Source organism: Athene cunicularia (assembly GCF_003259725.1).
Source record: "Athene cunicularia isolate RWA chromosome 1 unlocalized genomic scaffold, athCun1 chr1_part1, whole genome shotgun sequence".
NCBI lineage: Eukaryota > Metazoa > Chordata > Aves > Strigiformes > Strigidae > Athene > Athene cunicularia.
In genome coordinates, this window is record NW_020799091.1 from 125,662,309 (window position 1) to 125,678,787 (window position 16,479).

Genomic DNA, 16,479 nt, shown 5'->3' on the forward strand with positions numbered 1-16,479 from the left:
ATGTAAAGGTACAGCAGAACTCAGACTGCACTTCCTTGCTCAGGGCAGCAAGTCAAGTTGCAAGGTGATAAATGAAATGCCTGACAAGTTTGGCTATTAGTTCAGAAGAGAGCACACGTGTACAGCACATCCAGCTGAGCAGCCTTGTTTAGAGCTCTGTAGATACTCCAAGTCCTCTCTTGAATGAAAATGCTGTTGGCAGTAACTATAGTGATACAGGAGCTCGTAGAGCTGGGAAAGTATGTCATTTACCCAGGCTGTCTGGTGCTTAATTTTTGTTGTTGCTATCACCGTTAGTAACACCACTTAATTTTAGGTTTCCTATTACCAGGCATCCCAGCTAATCTTTTTTGCTGTCAAATGTCTTAAGCTGGTTTGCAGATACATGCAGTGTTTTATGCTACAGAAGCATGGGAAATGGTGGTGGCTCTTCAAACCCTCATTACTTAGGATCTTGTAATACAAATGCAGTGTGTTTAGGATCTGGCCTGGAATTAACTCTAATTTCAGTCTGTTATTTGTCACCATGAATAATATGACATTAGTGACTTTTAATTATAGACCAGATATAGAGTGTAGAAGGTGAGTGGTGCTTAACTGATATGATGCTGAGGTTTTTGTAAATCAGTGTTATGTAGTCTGTGGGAAGGAGGATTAAAAAAAGGCAATTCAAAATCTAGATGTGTGTTGAAATAGCCCTAAAAATGAAAAAGACAAGCAAAGCAACTGAAGGAGCTGTTGTCTGGAATGCAGCTCATGCCTGAGGGCAGGAGGAGAAATTAAATATGCTCATATAGGTCAGGAGTGGTGTGGATGTGTTTATACCCTTTAGTCTGTGCAGTGGAGAACTGTAGGCTTTAGTGCCTCTCACGCTAGTTCTGTACTCTGGTATAAGTGTGGCTTGAAAATTATAGAAGGGTCCTCATGGGTGACTTCCTCAAGGACCTAAAGCTTTCCAAGACTAGTATGGCTGGGAAACCAAGGAGCTCAGGCTGCCAGTGTCCTTGCCCAGTGGAGATAAAACATGCTCTGCTGAAGAAACTGTCTTGGTGAGTTTTCAGTTTGTGAGGATTTGTGGTCGGAGCCAGCACTCCCTCAGCAGTGAGGGGACTATGCTTGGAGCAGGGTGGTGGGAATAAATGCTTTAGTAGAAATGGGCAAACTTGGAAAAAGCCTGGGTGATGTCTTGCTTATCCCTGCCCTTCCAGCTGGAGGCCCTACTTGCTGGGAAGGGGATGGGGGAAAGGAAAGAGGGAAGTGGCTGGTCTTTGCTCAGCACTAAGGTTTATGTGACCTGAAGGGAACTCTCCTGTTAGGAATGTCTCAGGTTACAGCTTTGGAGCTGTGGTAGTTTGTGGGGTGGCAGCAGTGGCTGCCAGGTGACCACGAGGAAGGGGGGAGGGTGGCAGGTGGCAGTCCCCTCTGAGGTGGGGTGAGGTGCCTGTCAGCCCCTCACAGTAGCTGTGACTGTGAGCCCGAGCTCTCAGGGTCTGGGCTCCAAGCAGGACAATGGGAGCCCTTGCAACAAGCCTGCCTGCTGGGTTAGGCACAGAAACCCTGCTTCTCCAGCAGCTGGCTGGTGCAGTACATCAAACTTTTACTGGAAAAATATGCAAATAATGATGTTTCCTGTGACATCTTTTGTCCAAACCTGAAAAAGCCCTTGCTGGGACAGGGAAGGGTATTTCCTGACCCTGCAGACTGTCTTGTGGGCCTGCTCAAAGCATGGAAGCACAAGAAACACAACTCCTTGCCCTCAGAGGAAAAGTAGGAATGTTAGTCAAAAAGCAGACGCTAGTGCCTCCCAAATTATGAGTTATAGCTGAATTATTTTCAAAGCTGAAGTGAAAAGAGAAGCCCCTAGTACTCTTTGCCCTCAAAACCAAGCAAAACCAAAACCCCTAAATCATACAACTAATATCAGGCATGCATTTGTGAAGCTTTTGACAGTTTCAGCCTTTTGACCTAATACCTTTCGCAGTCTGTCTTTGAGGCAACCCATCTGAGAAACTCCATGATATGTTCTGTATATAAAGTGCAGCCAGCAGTATGGAAACATCCAGAAATTGCTCATAGCTACAGAAAATGGAGTAGGGTATAAAATGAAGTCACTTAGCTTGATCAGGTGGAAAAAAACTTGACGGGGCAGAAGCTATGCTGCGTCTTGCATGTTGAAGGTGTCTGTGTCTAACAGCGTGGTGTGCAAGGGGGAGAGTTGTCTGTATGTGTTTGGTCTTCTGTAGTGTAAGGTCTTAATATTTGAAATTTTAATTTTTGTGAAAGCCCTCCACATCCAACCCCAAAGCCCAGCTTGGCCTGTGAAGCTACTGGCAAGGGTGATTTCTGAATCGTAACTCTCAGCCCTCTGCTTTCTCCTCAGTATTTTCTGTACAAATTTCCTCAGGATGTCGATTCAGTCATTATTAAGGTGGTGTCTGATGCAGTCTACCCATGCTCAGTTGTCTCCGTCCAGGATATTGTGGTAAGTCTGAGCAGAGAAGGGTAAGAAGCTGTCTGCTGGAGTTCTGTGTCCTGCTACGAGGGAATCTGTGCCCCAACAAAAAAAAAAAAACCCACCCTAGGAAGGGCTTCACCCTAGTGTGGTGGTAGTGGGAGCCCCTGAAAGAGGAATGAAAATTCTGTGGGAAGGAGGTGAAGACAGAGATGCTGAGTTCAAGCAGCTTGTACAGAGATTTTTGTTGCAAATAAGTGAACAAGCTGTTCCTCTCCAAATCTGTCCGTAGGACCCTTGTTATGTTCCCCTCATGACGTTTAATACCCTGCTGCCTTGTGACGTGCGTCTGTCTCTCCACAGAGTGGTGTTGGATGGGATGCTGGTGGCTGAGGAAGGGGACAGTGCTGTTCCCTTGACTCTCCCCTGGCTCAAGGCAGCATGGGGAGCTTCCGATTCCCAGACATGAGTTCTCTCCTCCTTTCCAATTTAATTTCCTCTCTATGCAATTATTCATCCCCTTTCCTAGAAAGGGAAGAACAGCTCTTCCCTGCTATGGAGGCTGGCTGTTGCTTGCAGCTAGAAAATAGCCCCATATTTATCCCCCTTTCCCACCTCCCTGAATGATGCAGTGATCTGCAGGGTGGGAGCAGCAAGATGGTGACAGAGGTGAAAGATGCCTTGGCTGCTGCCTCTGAAGTCACTGCTAATACCCAGGGTGAGGAGAGAAATGGGTAACATCAACTCCTGCCCACATCTGTTTGAATGGTCAAAGGGCAGAAGGGGAGACTCTGACAGGTGATTTTTCAACCTGTCTGGTATTGAGAGTAGTGGGAAAGAGTAAAATGAGGGCAAGCACTTGGTATATAGTACAGAGTGTAAAGCGTGTGACGCAACCAGTGTACAGCTGAGTTTATGTGCTGCCCTGTGGGAATGGTGGAGTGATCAATCTGCCTGAATCCTCTTCTGGGATTAAACTGCAGCCCTCTCGAGAGCGTGCTGAGATCAGTGAGTGCAGGCCGCAGCTGGTGTCTTCAGAACAACTTTTCTAACTTCTGAATGGATCCTGGTTGTTTTGTTCCCTTTGTTACCCTGAGTGGGGCTTTTTTTCTGCTGTTTTGCACTGTCTGTTTTCCTGCTGGCTCCCTGCAAAATTAGTTTGGATTTTGTCCCTGGTTTAACCCTTAGTTGTGTCTGTTTTAGTGCCCAGTCTATGACCTGGACCATAATGTGGAGTTCAACGGTGTTTACCAGTCTATGACTAAGCAGGCAGCCATAACGGTGCAGGTGAGATGCTGATTTTTGTGGTGTTTGGTTTTGTTTTTTTTTTTTTTTCCCCATAGCTTGTCATACGTATTTCAAGTTTTCTTTTGATGTTTCTGGTATGGCTGTGAGCCTTTGTTTTTATTGGATCAACTGATATAAGTGGAAGAAGTGACATTACCTTTTATTACAAAACCTTGCTTATGTTTGCTTAGGTGTGTGTGTTATGTCTTAGGGGCTGAGGCTTTAGATCAGAGTGGCTGCAGCTAAGGGTCGTCTTTTTGAACCTTGGCTCTTCTACCACAGAGTGGTAGTAGGGCCTTTAAAATAAGCAAAGCTTAGGTAGATGGTTTGCACTAATTAAAGTAAATGAATAAATGCATTAGTATTGGTTTGCTTGTATTGGGGCACTGCCATGCTGCATACTGGTGAACTCAGTCAGCTTATTGTCGGGAAGGAGGAGGGGAGCATCCCCAGAAGCCAAGCTCTGTCAAGAGCAGGCGGGTCTCTGTAAGGCTGGTGCCTGTGTAGCAACTAAAACCTCCTTCTGGAGCACCACCTCTGCTTTGCATTGGAGGGAGAGGCTCCTTTATGTCTCATGGATTCTGTCTTCTTCCATCCTTCTATGCAGAGAAAGGACTTCCCAGGTGAACAGTTCTTCGTTGTGTTTGTCATCAAGCCGGAGGATTATGCCTGTGGGGGTTCTGTGCCTTCTTCCATTCATGGTAAATTGTGCTGGGAGGTGGATTTGGTTGCTGCATCCGGCTGATGGAGCAGCAGGAGCCCTTTGGAACCTTCCTGTGGGATGAGATGGGATGGTCCGTGTAGCTCTGTCTTATCCAGGTAGTTGTGAGGAAGAATGAAGTATAAATTTGATATTATCAGATAGGTTAAAAGTCTTGATCAATCCAGGAGATGCCTGACTTGCTGGGGTTATGTGCTTTTCAAAGGAGTCATTGGAAACATCCAGGCAATGCTGCTTACAGATTTTTGTTTGGAGGGGTGGGGTAGGGTGTGTGTGTCTGTTGGCTTTGTTTTTGTTTTGTTTTTTGTTTTTTACCCCCCCCCTACTGCTGTATTATCCTCCTGCCTGCATGGAGGCCCAGATGACAGTTCCTGCAGGGAGCATCTTGTCCCACTGCTATCTTGGGATCTGTGACAGACCTGGACTTGGTGGAACAGGAAAAACTAGTAATCTTGGGAGAATAATTTTACAAGAGGCGTGTTCTAGAGCCTTTCCCAGCAAGAAAACACTATGTCCACTTCCTGGGCAGTGGTAAAAGCAAAGCCTCCACCACTCATGTGGTGGTTGTAATGGGAGTGGGAACATTCTTATCCTCAAAGGTGGATGACATCCTACCTGTAGGAGAAGCAAGACTGCAAACAACAGATATACTCAGCTCTCCCAACAGCCCCACACCCTGCCACCCCTCCAATTTCCCCTGAAAAAAAGAATTGTCACCTTCTGGGTGTCTTTCTTTTATCCTAAAGCTTTCAGCAGAGCTCTACTGGCAGGTTGTGCCCTGCTGAAACACAGCAGGTTGCTATCATGGCACCCTGTACACAAGTGTTTTGCCAACAGAGCTTTGGCCAAAGGCACAAATGGTGTCCCAGTAGCTGTAGTGAGAGAAACTGCCCTTTGGGGAGTAGATGAATAGGAGATGAGATGCCCTCGGAATTCAGGCATCCAGACTTGAGCAGTGTATGGGAGGCTCAAACAGGGACTTCTAGTCTGAAAAGGAGGTTGTGGATAGGGAGGAGAGAGGAAACATACAGAAAAGGCTCTATATTGGCACATCTGAAAGACTTAGAGCAAAACCACACACAGATTATAGTGAAAAGCCAGACTCTGGTATTTTTACAACTTCAGAGAACTAAGATCAGGGCCAGAGATCATAATGTTTGATTGTTTTTGTTTACTGTACACTTTGCATCTCACAGGGAATGTCAACCGTACCTGGAACCTTCAGCGGACGAAGAACCTTCAAGTGACAATTGTGCCCTCTATTAAAAGTCAGTGTCTTTGGTCAGAGCAATGCAACTTTACAGGGGGACTTGGCACTTCTGCATAGAAGGGTATGGCTGGGCTGGCAGCCCTCTGATGGGATGGTGTAGAAAGAACCAGCAAAGGTGTCAAAACCAATTGGAGCCCTGGTCCCTTCCAGGAGGTGCTGTGTGGCATGGGGTGGTTTCCCAGGCACACCAGCTAGCACTAGGAGTGAAGAAATAGGGGGAGATCTTGCAACAAGTTCTGGCAATTCCTCTTGAAGAAAGCAGATGGGTTTTGAAGGGCTTATTTGGGGTTGGGAATTGTCACCAGGTGCTGCTGGGAAGAGGAGGACAGGGATGCTGCCTCTGAGAGGTTTTCCCTGTTCTGTGAGCTGACTGATGCCTTTTCTTTCCTCAGAATCCATTTATGTCCAGGCCATGTTCTTCAGCTTCCTGAGTTTCCTCTCCTTTTACCTGGGCTCGGTGGTTGTTGCTTTTGTGCACTACATCAGGTGCGTTGAGGGGTTTTACAAGAACAGCCTTTGTTTCTCATCATCCTCAGAGATGCCTCACCGTGCAGTACGTCTGGGGCAAGTAGGGCAGCACGCATCAGAACAGAGCAGCCAAAATTGTCCATGACTGCTCACTGGGCTCCTACTGACCAACAGCCAGAAAATTTGTTGTCTTCTGCTGTGGGGATCATGGCAGTGATGAAAACCTAAGGCTCTGCTCTCTAGCTTTTGTAATGTCCCACCCCTGGGTTTCCTTATGTATGAGGATACTGGTTGTCAGGTGAGAATTGTGATGGGGCCAGTCTGGGATATGGGGTGCTAGAGCACTGGGGAACCAGGGTGCTTCCCAGAGTGCTGGACTGAGTACTGCAATAAGTGGCCGTGACCCAGACAGGGCCTTGGAGAGTGCTGGTTTCCTTCCTGACCTGCCTCTGCTGCCCCAGACCTTGGTGCCTGGGCTTGTGTTGAGGAGATCTGCATCAGAGGTGAACTTGGGCACAGCTACCATAACAGGTTATTCTAGGATGCAAAAAAAAAAAAGGGCAAAACTCTTCCCAGCTGCCCCAGGGTTGCCTGTTGCTCACTGGAGGTGATCTTGAAGTCCTCTTGAGTGAGAGAAAGGACTGGAGGGGCAGGAAGGGGACAGTAGCATAAAAAGGAGGTAAGATTTGCTCCTGTAGGGTGGGTGGGAACTAGCACAGGATGAGAGCCTCGATGGGGCAGTGGCCAGGTGCTCTTAAGGTGGGGATGGTGGAGTTTGCTGGGATCAGTCACTGCTGCCTGTGTAGGCAGTGACAACAGTTAAGTAGAACCTTTGTCCAAAGCATGGAGGCTGGAGAGGAGGGAGGCGCCTTCAACGCTTTCCTGTCCCACTGGGCAAATGGTGTGAGAAAAGCCATCTAAAATTTTCATCAGGTTAGTGTTGTGGGAGCAACACTTGTCAGCCAGCTCCTCAGACCAAACATGGCAAAGAGTTTTCAGCTGCTTCAAAAGTTTAGTGCTCTGAAACAAGAGTTTCAAGATGGGGAGATGGCTTAACTTCAAGGCGTATCAATGAAACAACATTTCATTGGAACAATTAAATGAAATTACTTAAGTGTGTGCATGTGTGTGCTCTTTTTGCTGTTATTTTTTTCTTTGTTTTAGGCATATGTTTTGGTTTTTTTCTTTTTCTTACCCTCTCTTGTTCAGCACCTGCATTGCAGGAGGTGGTATTGGCTTCTTAAACATCGTACTTATGTGTGCCTCTAGCTCCTGTTTCTGTTTCAGTAGATTTTTATGTGCTTGGTCCTCTGAGTGGGGGAGTTGGGTTTGGGAAGGTGGTCTGAGAGTTTCTCCCAACATACTGAGCAGTGTAGAATGGGACGGTCATATAACTGGTTATCCTGCCTCTGGTGGGTAGTTCAGGGGGTAAAAAAACCAACCACTCTTGCTTTGGAAATTGGAGAGGTGGACAACAAGCAGTCATGGATGAGCCATGTCTAGTCAAAACAGTATTTTTCTTTTTTTTGTTGTTTTTGTTTGTTTCTTTTGTGGTTTATTTTATTTATTATTTGTTTATTAGAGCTTGCATTATATTTGCCTATGACTGGCAGCTGATGGGGTTTGTTGGCTATCTCATGAGTGCTGCCTGTTGTTTTTCAGGGTTCGGAGGAAGGCTTCGGCTGGGAGACTGAGTCCTGAGGATGGTAAGGTCTCTCTTCTGTTTGACACCTCTAAAAGAACAGCACAGTTCCCAGGCCAGGCAAAGGACAGACTGTCAGTCCAGTATCTTCTGTCCCTTCAAGCCTTCTTCCCTGTACATGTGCCACATGGTCTCTGGTGCTGATGAAAGACATTAGAACTTCTTCACTACTCTCACAAGAGAGGATGTTTGAAGCAGGCTCCCTGAACCTGGTCCTGACCCCTACCCTGAGGAGCTGGCGTTTAGAGGGGTGGAGGAAGGGCAAGCCTTGGCTAAGCCTGGCTACAGGCTAATGTTCCTGATGCCACGTCTGTTCATTTCTAAGCAAAGTATTTTGAGTTTGTCAGCTTTTATGCTTTTAGGATTTCCTCTGCCTGGTTTAAACATGGGATCTCCAAATTTTAATTTAAATTGTAATTTATTTTTCACTGGGAGTTTCAGGTAACCAAGTAAATTAATGACTAATAGGTAGTGGTGTTTGTTTTATTTAGTTTGGTATTGGGTTCAGTTTATTTTATGCTGCACCCACATTTCAACTTACTGCAGATTTATGCGTTATAAAAGCATAGCTGCATCTAAGAGGCTGCCAGTGAAAGATGGATATTTTTGTCATGTGGATGGAGGGGGCAACTGGGAGTTCTTGTTTTCTGGAAAAGTCTGGGAGGCTGACAGTTTCATTTTGTTTAAATATTTAGTGTCTGCAAAGTAGTTCAAAACACTGGTCTGAGGATAAAGGCGTTGTCATTTGTAGCTCCCTCCTGGGGAAAGGGAGTATGTTATGTTTTGGCAGCATTGAAAGATCCTTGGTGTGTTCCCTTCTTAAATCTCCAGCTGCTTCAGTCTCTCTGGTCTGCTACATACCGCCAGAGCATACTAGTATAACTGAGCTGTGTTTAAAAGATCAGCAGGGGAACTTCAATCAGACCTAACATTACTTTGGTTAATGTTTCTGCTGAGGATCTGGGGACATTTGGATTCTTAGGGGTGGCTTCTTCAGCAACTGAGATCCACATATGCATCCCTGTATGTGGAATGTGTATGAAAGGTTTTCTTCATGGTTGACTGAGCAGTGGACTGTAAAAACGTGTTAAAATATTCTAATTTTAAGTTGCTTGGGATGGATCCTGATGTGAGACAACAGCAGGTCTTAGGGCCCTGGAGAAATGGGAAAGGGCCTGTATATCAGGTTGTTTGGGGAAGCTGAAGGGACCTGGCCAAGGCTCTAGAAGAACTCCAGGATGGTGACAAGGGAGTGCTGTCTAAGGCAAAGAGGCACAGTCTCAGCCAGGAGAGACCAGAAGCCCCAGGGAGTGCTGCTGGTGCTGCAGCTGAGGGCTTGTGTGCTGAAGGCAGTTAAGAAGCTGCTTTCTAAGCTGCCCTGTCAAGAGGTGGAAGTTAAATTTCAGTGCTTGGAGAGTTCACAAAGAAGCTGCAGAACAGATGCTGTGCTTAACACAGACCAAAAGGGCAGAGAACGGAGTTCCTGGGCCGGGAGGATTCCTGAAGAAAGAACAGGGGAGCACAGTTTCTTCTTGGTTTACAGGCTTCTTCCCAGAGGCACCTGCTTCTTCTGTAACCTGGCCTGTCCTCTCCCTTGTCCTCTGTCACCTTCACGTGCCTGGCACTGCATGCCACAGCCATGTCCCTTCCTCTGGGGAGGAACCATGTCCTACCCACATGCTGTTTCTTTCTCTATTGTGTCTCTTCAGGGTGTGTGTTTGACTGATGCCTAGAAAATGGTAACTAGCATCTTCCCCGTCCTCCAGATCAACCAGGGCATGCTGCCTTTCTCTCAATATTATTTTTCTCCTCTTCCCACCTACTGGAATTTCTCTTTCTCCAAAGTACCCCTGGGTCTTGCCTTCTCCATCACTCCCCTTTCCCCTTCCCCACCAAGAAAACGTGGTTGGAGGTGCTGAGCATTCTGTTGCTGCCCTTTGTTTTTTAATATCCTCCAACTCCATGTGCCTTTTTGTTCCTGTCACTTACCTTGTGCCTGGCTTCTGTGGTTAACGTTTTGTTTTGTTTTTTTTTAATCCTGTGACACACCTCCTATTCCACATCATCACTGTCTGGTGGAGCCAATAGCTGGAAGAACCACACCTAGTGTGGTATATTTACTTTGCTGACTCACACACTGGGAAGTGGGACTGAAATTAGTGGGTGAGCTGGGTCCGAAGAGGGTAGAGCACTTCTCCCTCAAATCTCTGGGTTGTCCAGATTTAAATCTTCCCTTGGTTACTTGGAAGAGAAGGTTGACAGGTCATTTGAGAGCATAAAGTCTGGTCTGAAATAAGGAGGGAACAACCCTGTGGGACAGGACCGACAGGAGTAGGAATTGTGCATGTGCCTTGGTGCCATGAACATGGGGAAATACTTCTTCACCCTTTTCTCAGTGATCTGGATGCCCAAATGACATTAAAGCAAAGGGAAAAACTACCATGAAAGAGGGAGGTTTGCACAGATGGTGATGACTAGAAGGTGGATCTTGCTCCTGCAGCAACCTACAACCTCCTAAGCCCAGCTCAGGAATGAAGGGGTGTCATCTGGGGGGCTGTGGTGAGTCACAGCCTCCTCTCTAGTGCTCAGTCCATGCCATGATGTCCACTTCTGCTCCTCTGAGCTGTTTGTTGCACTGTTAGAGGGATGGGGCAGGAGGGTAGAGAAGCTGAAATGGAGGCCAAGTCTAAGCACAGTGAACGTGTCGAAGGAAAGTAGTGATTTGGACTTGAAACATCAAATGTTATTGCTGTATGGGTGCTCCCCTGCCTAGGAACTGGGCTCAGGCCAGGGAAAGTTTTGTGGCTCTTTACATATGTGGCTAATAGAAATGGTATAAAAACCTCCACAATGTGTTATAGAAGTGCCCAGAATTAGCAGCTGGGAAGAGGAGTCTGCCTGTGCCTGTCAGTGTGGGACAGATTGGGTGCTGGGAAGCCAGACGTGCAGCTTGGGAAGCCAGGACATTGCCAGGCTGCAGTAAAGTTGCTTGGCTTTAAATACTATCCCATGTCCTGCATCCCTGTGCTGCTGATTGGCTGTACGATGTTGCAAAGGTGAAGCTTTTTAAGCAACTGGACCTGTCTCGCTGTTTGCCACCACTGGAAGACATGGGTCCTGCTCCTGCTGCTCTTGCTTCCTTCTCTTTTGGGGAGATGGGTGTTTGACTCCTCAGTGTGGTGATTCAACTGGCTGTTTCCTTCTGTGTTTGTCTGTTGCCAGTTCAGCAGCTGAGCCCTGCCACAGAGGGAAAAAAAAGGGAATGTGGAGGTGGGAAGGGAAAGTCTCAGTGCAACCCTCCTTGCTTCAGGTGTGCAGGTGGGAGGCAGGGACTTCCCAGCCCTCAAAGACTTGTCCTTCTTGTCATCTTGTGACTGCTTTTTGCATGGAGCATTTTTTGTTTTCTCCTTGTTTGGTTAAAACTGTGTAGCAACTGTCTTGCCAAAGACTGTGACTATTCCAGGGATAACTGGAGGTAGCGATATTTGAATAGATCAATGCGTGAGGAAGGGAAGGAGTAGAATTATTGTGAGAGTTACCCTCACTTGAATATTGTGAGACTTGCTCTAGAATTTGCCAGGTCTTGCAGCCCGATGACCTGGTGCCTACAGGGTGTTGAAGGGAGGCTCATGCTGTTGTGAGTCAAACTGGCAGCCTATGAGGGGATGCTGAAGGAAATGGGTTTGCTTCATGTTGCAAAGTAAGTTTCCCTTCTGCATATATGCTCTGGAGGGAGGCTGCCATCTTTTTTGAGAAATGCTGCTTTTCCCAAGCCCCTTCAGTTTTTCAGTCTGTTTGTATTCACCTCAGAGATGTGTTTTGAAGCACTGACATGAAACTAACTGTCCCTTTTGGGTCTGTTTCCTTTGCAGGATCTGGGATAATGACATCTTCGCATCCAATCACAGCCAGCACTCCTGAGGGAAGCAGCTATGGTGCTATTGGTATGGTATCTTCCAGAACTGAGAGTACAGAGAGGGTTCTGTCTGGGGCAGGGGAAGGCACTTTAAGGTGTTTTAAAGCCAGAAGGGAATAAAGCCCCAAGCTGCTTTAGGAGCAGCTTGCAACTACTTAAAAAAAAAAAAAAAATTTAAAAAAAAAATTGGACCTTAGGAGGTTCAGGTTGCGCTTTAGGGCAAAACATCAACATCAAAAAGGTGGCAAATCTCTGGAAAAGGCACCTAGAGAGACTGACATTGGAAATGTTTGTCTCTCCTAGACAAAGCCACAGTCACCTGATAAGTGTTGGTGACAATCCTGCAAAGTGTTGGTGAGAAGGCTGACTAGAGACTGACAAAGGTGCCTTCCAACCAAGCTTCTAGGTGTTGTTATTAGCTCATCAAGCCTGCCTTTAGGCCGAAGCATGCTGTTCACTGGAAGGTTGAAAGGTTGTATGCTGCAAAGCAAGACAGGATCAGAACTTCTTGCAGTCCAGAGGTCTCACCAGGGAGAAATAATGTCATGCTGTCAACAAGTGAACCATGCCCTGGCAGCAGAGGAGGAAAGAACCCTCCTAAGGGTCCTGTTAATCTGAGATGATGGGAAATGCCTTCCTTTGCCAGAGTATTTCTTAGTCTCCTTACAGTAGTTTTTCCTTCCTGTGGAGGAATGGTCATTGAATAGCTCAGTGTTGGGGACTTTTGGACATAATCCTTGAACTTGACAGCTTGGGGACCCAGGTTGCATGGTGAGGTGGTGCAGGTCCAGGGTAGTGTGAGGCAGCTGCTCCAATGAGAAAGGAGAGCAACTTTGTGTAATTTTTGGTCCCTGATCAGGATGCATTTGGTCACTGTGGTGTAAAGACAGCCCTGACACTCCAGATGTCACAGATGTCACCCAGTTGTTGGACACTGAAGGTGTGATATCTCTGAACACTTGACAAAGAAGCACAGAACTCGTATTTCATGAGATCTGGGAAAAATTCAGGAGGATTTAAATCCTGGAATAGAGTTGAGTGTTTCAGCATCACCCTACCCCCCTTCCCCAATTCCCAAGGAAATGCTTTAAAAGCATTTGGGAAATGAGGAAGAAACTTGTGTTCTGCTCATGCCAGTATGGACAGTGGGCTGACTGGGAGCTTGGCCAGCCTGTGGGAAGTGCAGGCAGGTCCTGCTGCTGACCTGCAGGTGACTAATGTTCTGGATGCAATGGGAGCAAAGCTGATGTTCTGACTGCTTTGAAAAATTGACTTTCCTTCCTCTTTGTCTTTTGTTCTACAATATTTTTAGAAAAGCTTATATATAAAGCTTATATAAAATCTGGAGATAAACTAGGTCAGCCTGTTTCTGACCCCTGAACAGTCTGCTGCTTTTACTATAACTTTCTGGTTTGTCTCAGACTTCCAGATTTCAGAGCCAAGGCTAGTAAAGAGTAGAAAATGTTAAAGATGAGAAGTAACAGAATAAAAGCAGAGAAAAAAATGAAATGCTGCAGAGGGGGGAAGACGATCCTTGAAAGTGCTCAACTGATAATCTGAGACTTTTAGGAAAGTTTGTGGTCATGGAAAAACTTCTTCCCTGAAATGGCCATATCAACTGTCTTAGCAGATTGTGGCTGGTATCTGGGGCAGCTTTCTTCTTGCTGTGCATAGATGGATTTAGCCTTTACTCTGCATGTTTCCTTCTCCCTGCTCTGCTCCAGACGAGTCAAGCTCCAGCGGTGGACGGCAGTTGTCCTCCCCGGGGTGTGGGCTGCCAGCTGGTTCTGACACAGACAGCTCTGTGGAGGAGGAGAGTGACTTTGACACCATGCCAGAAATTGAAAGTGATAAGAATGTCATCCGCACTAAGGTATGGCTGATGTGGCAGCTTGGGCCATGGATACATCTGGGCCAGGACCAGCGCTAGTCACACACCAGGATTTTTTAGTTTCCATTTCCCTTTTAGGTGGATTTAATCTAATAAATCCGAATGTGCCTGTTAGTGTTTTTTCAGAGTCTAGGTAGCTTTCCTGCTGCACTAACTGTGCTGCTGAAATGAGTGATTTAATATGGAAAGGCAGAACGTATTGGGGACTATTGATAAAAAAGGAGGAAGCCCAGAGTGTCTCAGACAGTCCAAGGAGGTGTGACAGCATAGGAAGAAAATAGTGTACAATAGTAGGTAGTTATCTGGTATGAGTAGTGTGACCACAGTGGATGTACAGAGAGGTTTTAAGCTACAACTTTCAGACTGCCTCCTTCTGTCACTCCGTGCTACTCTGTGTGGTCAGAGTCATTCCTGGAGGTTAGAAGGTTTTACAGAGCTCATTCCCTGTAGAATCAAGGGACACAGTGAGCTTGCTGTGTCTGTGTTTTTGGTTTGTTGTGTTTTTTGTTTTTTTTTTTTAATATCCAAGTAACACCAAGCTGCATATTGTCCAAATATGTCATCTGGCTTCTGTAGTCTTCATTAGTTCTTTTCTGTTTTCTTCCCTCTTTCCCCACCCATTAATGTTTCAGGTATTTCTCTATCTATCAGACTTGTCCAGGAAGGACCGAAGGATTGTCAGCAAAAAATACAAAATTTATTTCTGGTAAGAAGACAACACTGGTAAGGCCTGAGCTCTGGACCTATTATCTGGCTGTGGAGTCTGTCCACATGCCCTTCTTCTGAACTGTACTTTAGACCTGAGGATAGCCAGTAACTGCAGATCCCACATACCTCAAATAAGGATATTTGTGGACCAGTACGTGATTTTTGCAAGGGATTCTGGTTTGCATAATTGCTTTAAGGTGTGGTAACAACTGGTATGCTGGAACATACTGGGGAAAGGGAGAAACTGGCACTCAAATACATGAGCTTGTGGTTCACATCCTGGATTTTCTTGTGCCCTTGACATTTGCTTCCTGTTTGCATTAGCACGTTTGCTCTTCTGCTTCAGGAGATCATAACCAGAGGTATAAAGCTCTGGCTGGGAGAGCAGGCTCTGTGCCCCTTGGCACTGAGGTGTATGCTCCACAAGAACTCTGGAGCTCTGTCCTGGGCGTGCACCAATTGTTTTGGTGTGTGTAACTATTCCTACTGTCTCCTCTCTGCAGGAACATCATCACCATTGCAGTGTTTTATGCCCTGCCAGTCATCCAGCTCGTCATCACTTACCAGACGGTGCGTTCGCCTCTGTGGCTGTCCCCCACGCTTGGGTCCCCTTGTCTTTAAACTTGCTCTCTGGTGACATGGTGTAAGGATGATGGTTGTAGTGATCACCCAGGAATCCTGCTCTGTCTGAGGAGCAGTTTACCTTAGCTGCTTTCCCTGCACTGTGTGTTGAGTGTTGCTGCTGGCTTGGCTTGCCAAGCTTGCAGTTCTGATATTTTTGCTAGAAAAATGGGAGTGCAGCTGTTTTCCTGCTCATCTGATGTCTCATCTGGGGCCTGTTTCATTTTAGAGGCAGGAAGAATCTGCTGTTTTCTCTAAAAGGCAACTGAAAGCAAGTAGGGTTTGCTGTGATATGAGTGATTTCTCTTCCCTCCTCCCCACCCTTGCTATCATGCTGTTATTCAGACATCTGCAAGCAGATCTATTAGTGGTAGGGTTGAGAGCACAATATGTTTCCTCTGAAGACTGTTGTCAGGTTTGTGGCCTGTGGCAACATCTTGTCCCCCACTAAAAGCTTCCCTTGCAGATGTCAGTACTCCCCTGTGCTGGTGTGAGAGCTAGGCTGTGTCCTGGTACACCTTGTGTACATGCAGTGTTTGCAGGAAGCAAACCCTTCAGAACACAGAGTGTTTGCTAATACCAGGTCTCCCACCTCCTCTCTGTGCAGGTAGTGAATGTGACGGGCAATCAGGACATCTGCTACTACAACTTTCTGTGTGCTCATCCCCTTGGGGTGCTGAGGTGAGTGAGGCCCATGATCACTGCATTATTATCTCGTGCTTCCTGAGTGTCAGGATTTTATCCTTGCTAGGCTCACAGTAACTCTAAGACCACTGAGAGGGTAGGACTCTGAGCTTTTTGCTCAGCTGTTTTGCTCAGCAGTGGCCTTCTGTTGCAGTGAGACACGTGCACTCAGGAAATGGCACCTGGGTTCCCCTAGCAAACCTACAACACAGCAATGAGGTGCTCCCCTCCTCTTTTGGACATTTTCACTTGTATCCAAGGAGCAACAGCTATGCAGAGAAGTTCAGAGCAGTCCTTTCAGTACAGCATTTCTCTGAACTATTGGGCAAAGAAAGCCCAGAGTTGGGCATCTCACAAAGGACATGTTAAATCCACTGGGGCAGGGGAACTACTCCACCTAAAATTGTCATCGAGGGTACAAACTGGCAGGTGTTTAGGCACCTACTGAGGTGGAGGATGAAGAAGGGGCAGGGAGTGAAATAAATTCAGCTAGTCGTGGCCCAGAGGTTAGCTTCCTGCTGCTGTGCTGTCTTTGTCTTAAACCTCCTGTTTTCCCTGCAGTGCCTTCAACAACATCCTCAGCAACATGGGCCACATGCTGCTGGGCTTTCTCTTCCTCCTCATTGTGTTGCGCAGGGACATTCTCCACCGTCGGGCCATGGAGATGAAAGATATCTATACCCTGGTAGGAAGCATGGTTGCATGGGGCAGAGTGGAGGGAGGAGAGGTGGGGAGAACTTGAAAACACAGTGGGTTTCT

At 46.7% G+C, this 16,479-nt stretch overlaps 1 protein-coding gene across 2 annotated transcripts in view; it reads left to right on the forward strand.

The window, feature by feature from the left end:
* Positions 1-16,479, forward strand: part of SIDT1 (SID1 transmembrane family member 1) — a 54,578-nt gene that overhangs the window by 25,676 nt on the left and 12,423 nt on the right. For both annotated transcript variants that reach the window (XM_026849327.1, XM_026849335.1), the window contains exons 5-16: positions 2,381-2,482; positions 3,656-3,739; positions 4,347-4,440; positions 5,657-5,728; positions 6,123-6,216; positions 7,861-7,904; positions 11,773-11,844; positions 13,541-13,689; positions 14,340-14,413; positions 14,919-14,985; positions 15,644-15,717; positions 16,282-16,405. In XM_026849327.1, the coding sequence (XP_026705128.1) occupies positions 2,381-2,482; positions 3,656-3,739; positions 4,347-4,440; positions 5,657-5,728; positions 6,123-6,216; positions 7,861-7,904; positions 11,773-11,844; positions 13,541-13,689; positions 14,340-14,413; positions 14,919-14,985; positions 15,644-15,717; positions 16,282-16,405 (1,050 nt within the window). The remainder of the gene's footprint in view (positions 1-2,380; positions 2,483-3,655; positions 3,740-4,346; positions 4,441-5,656; positions 5,729-6,122; positions 6,217-7,860; positions 7,905-11,772; positions 11,845-13,540; positions 13,690-14,339; positions 14,414-14,918; positions 14,986-15,643; positions 15,718-16,281; positions 16,406-16,479) is intronic.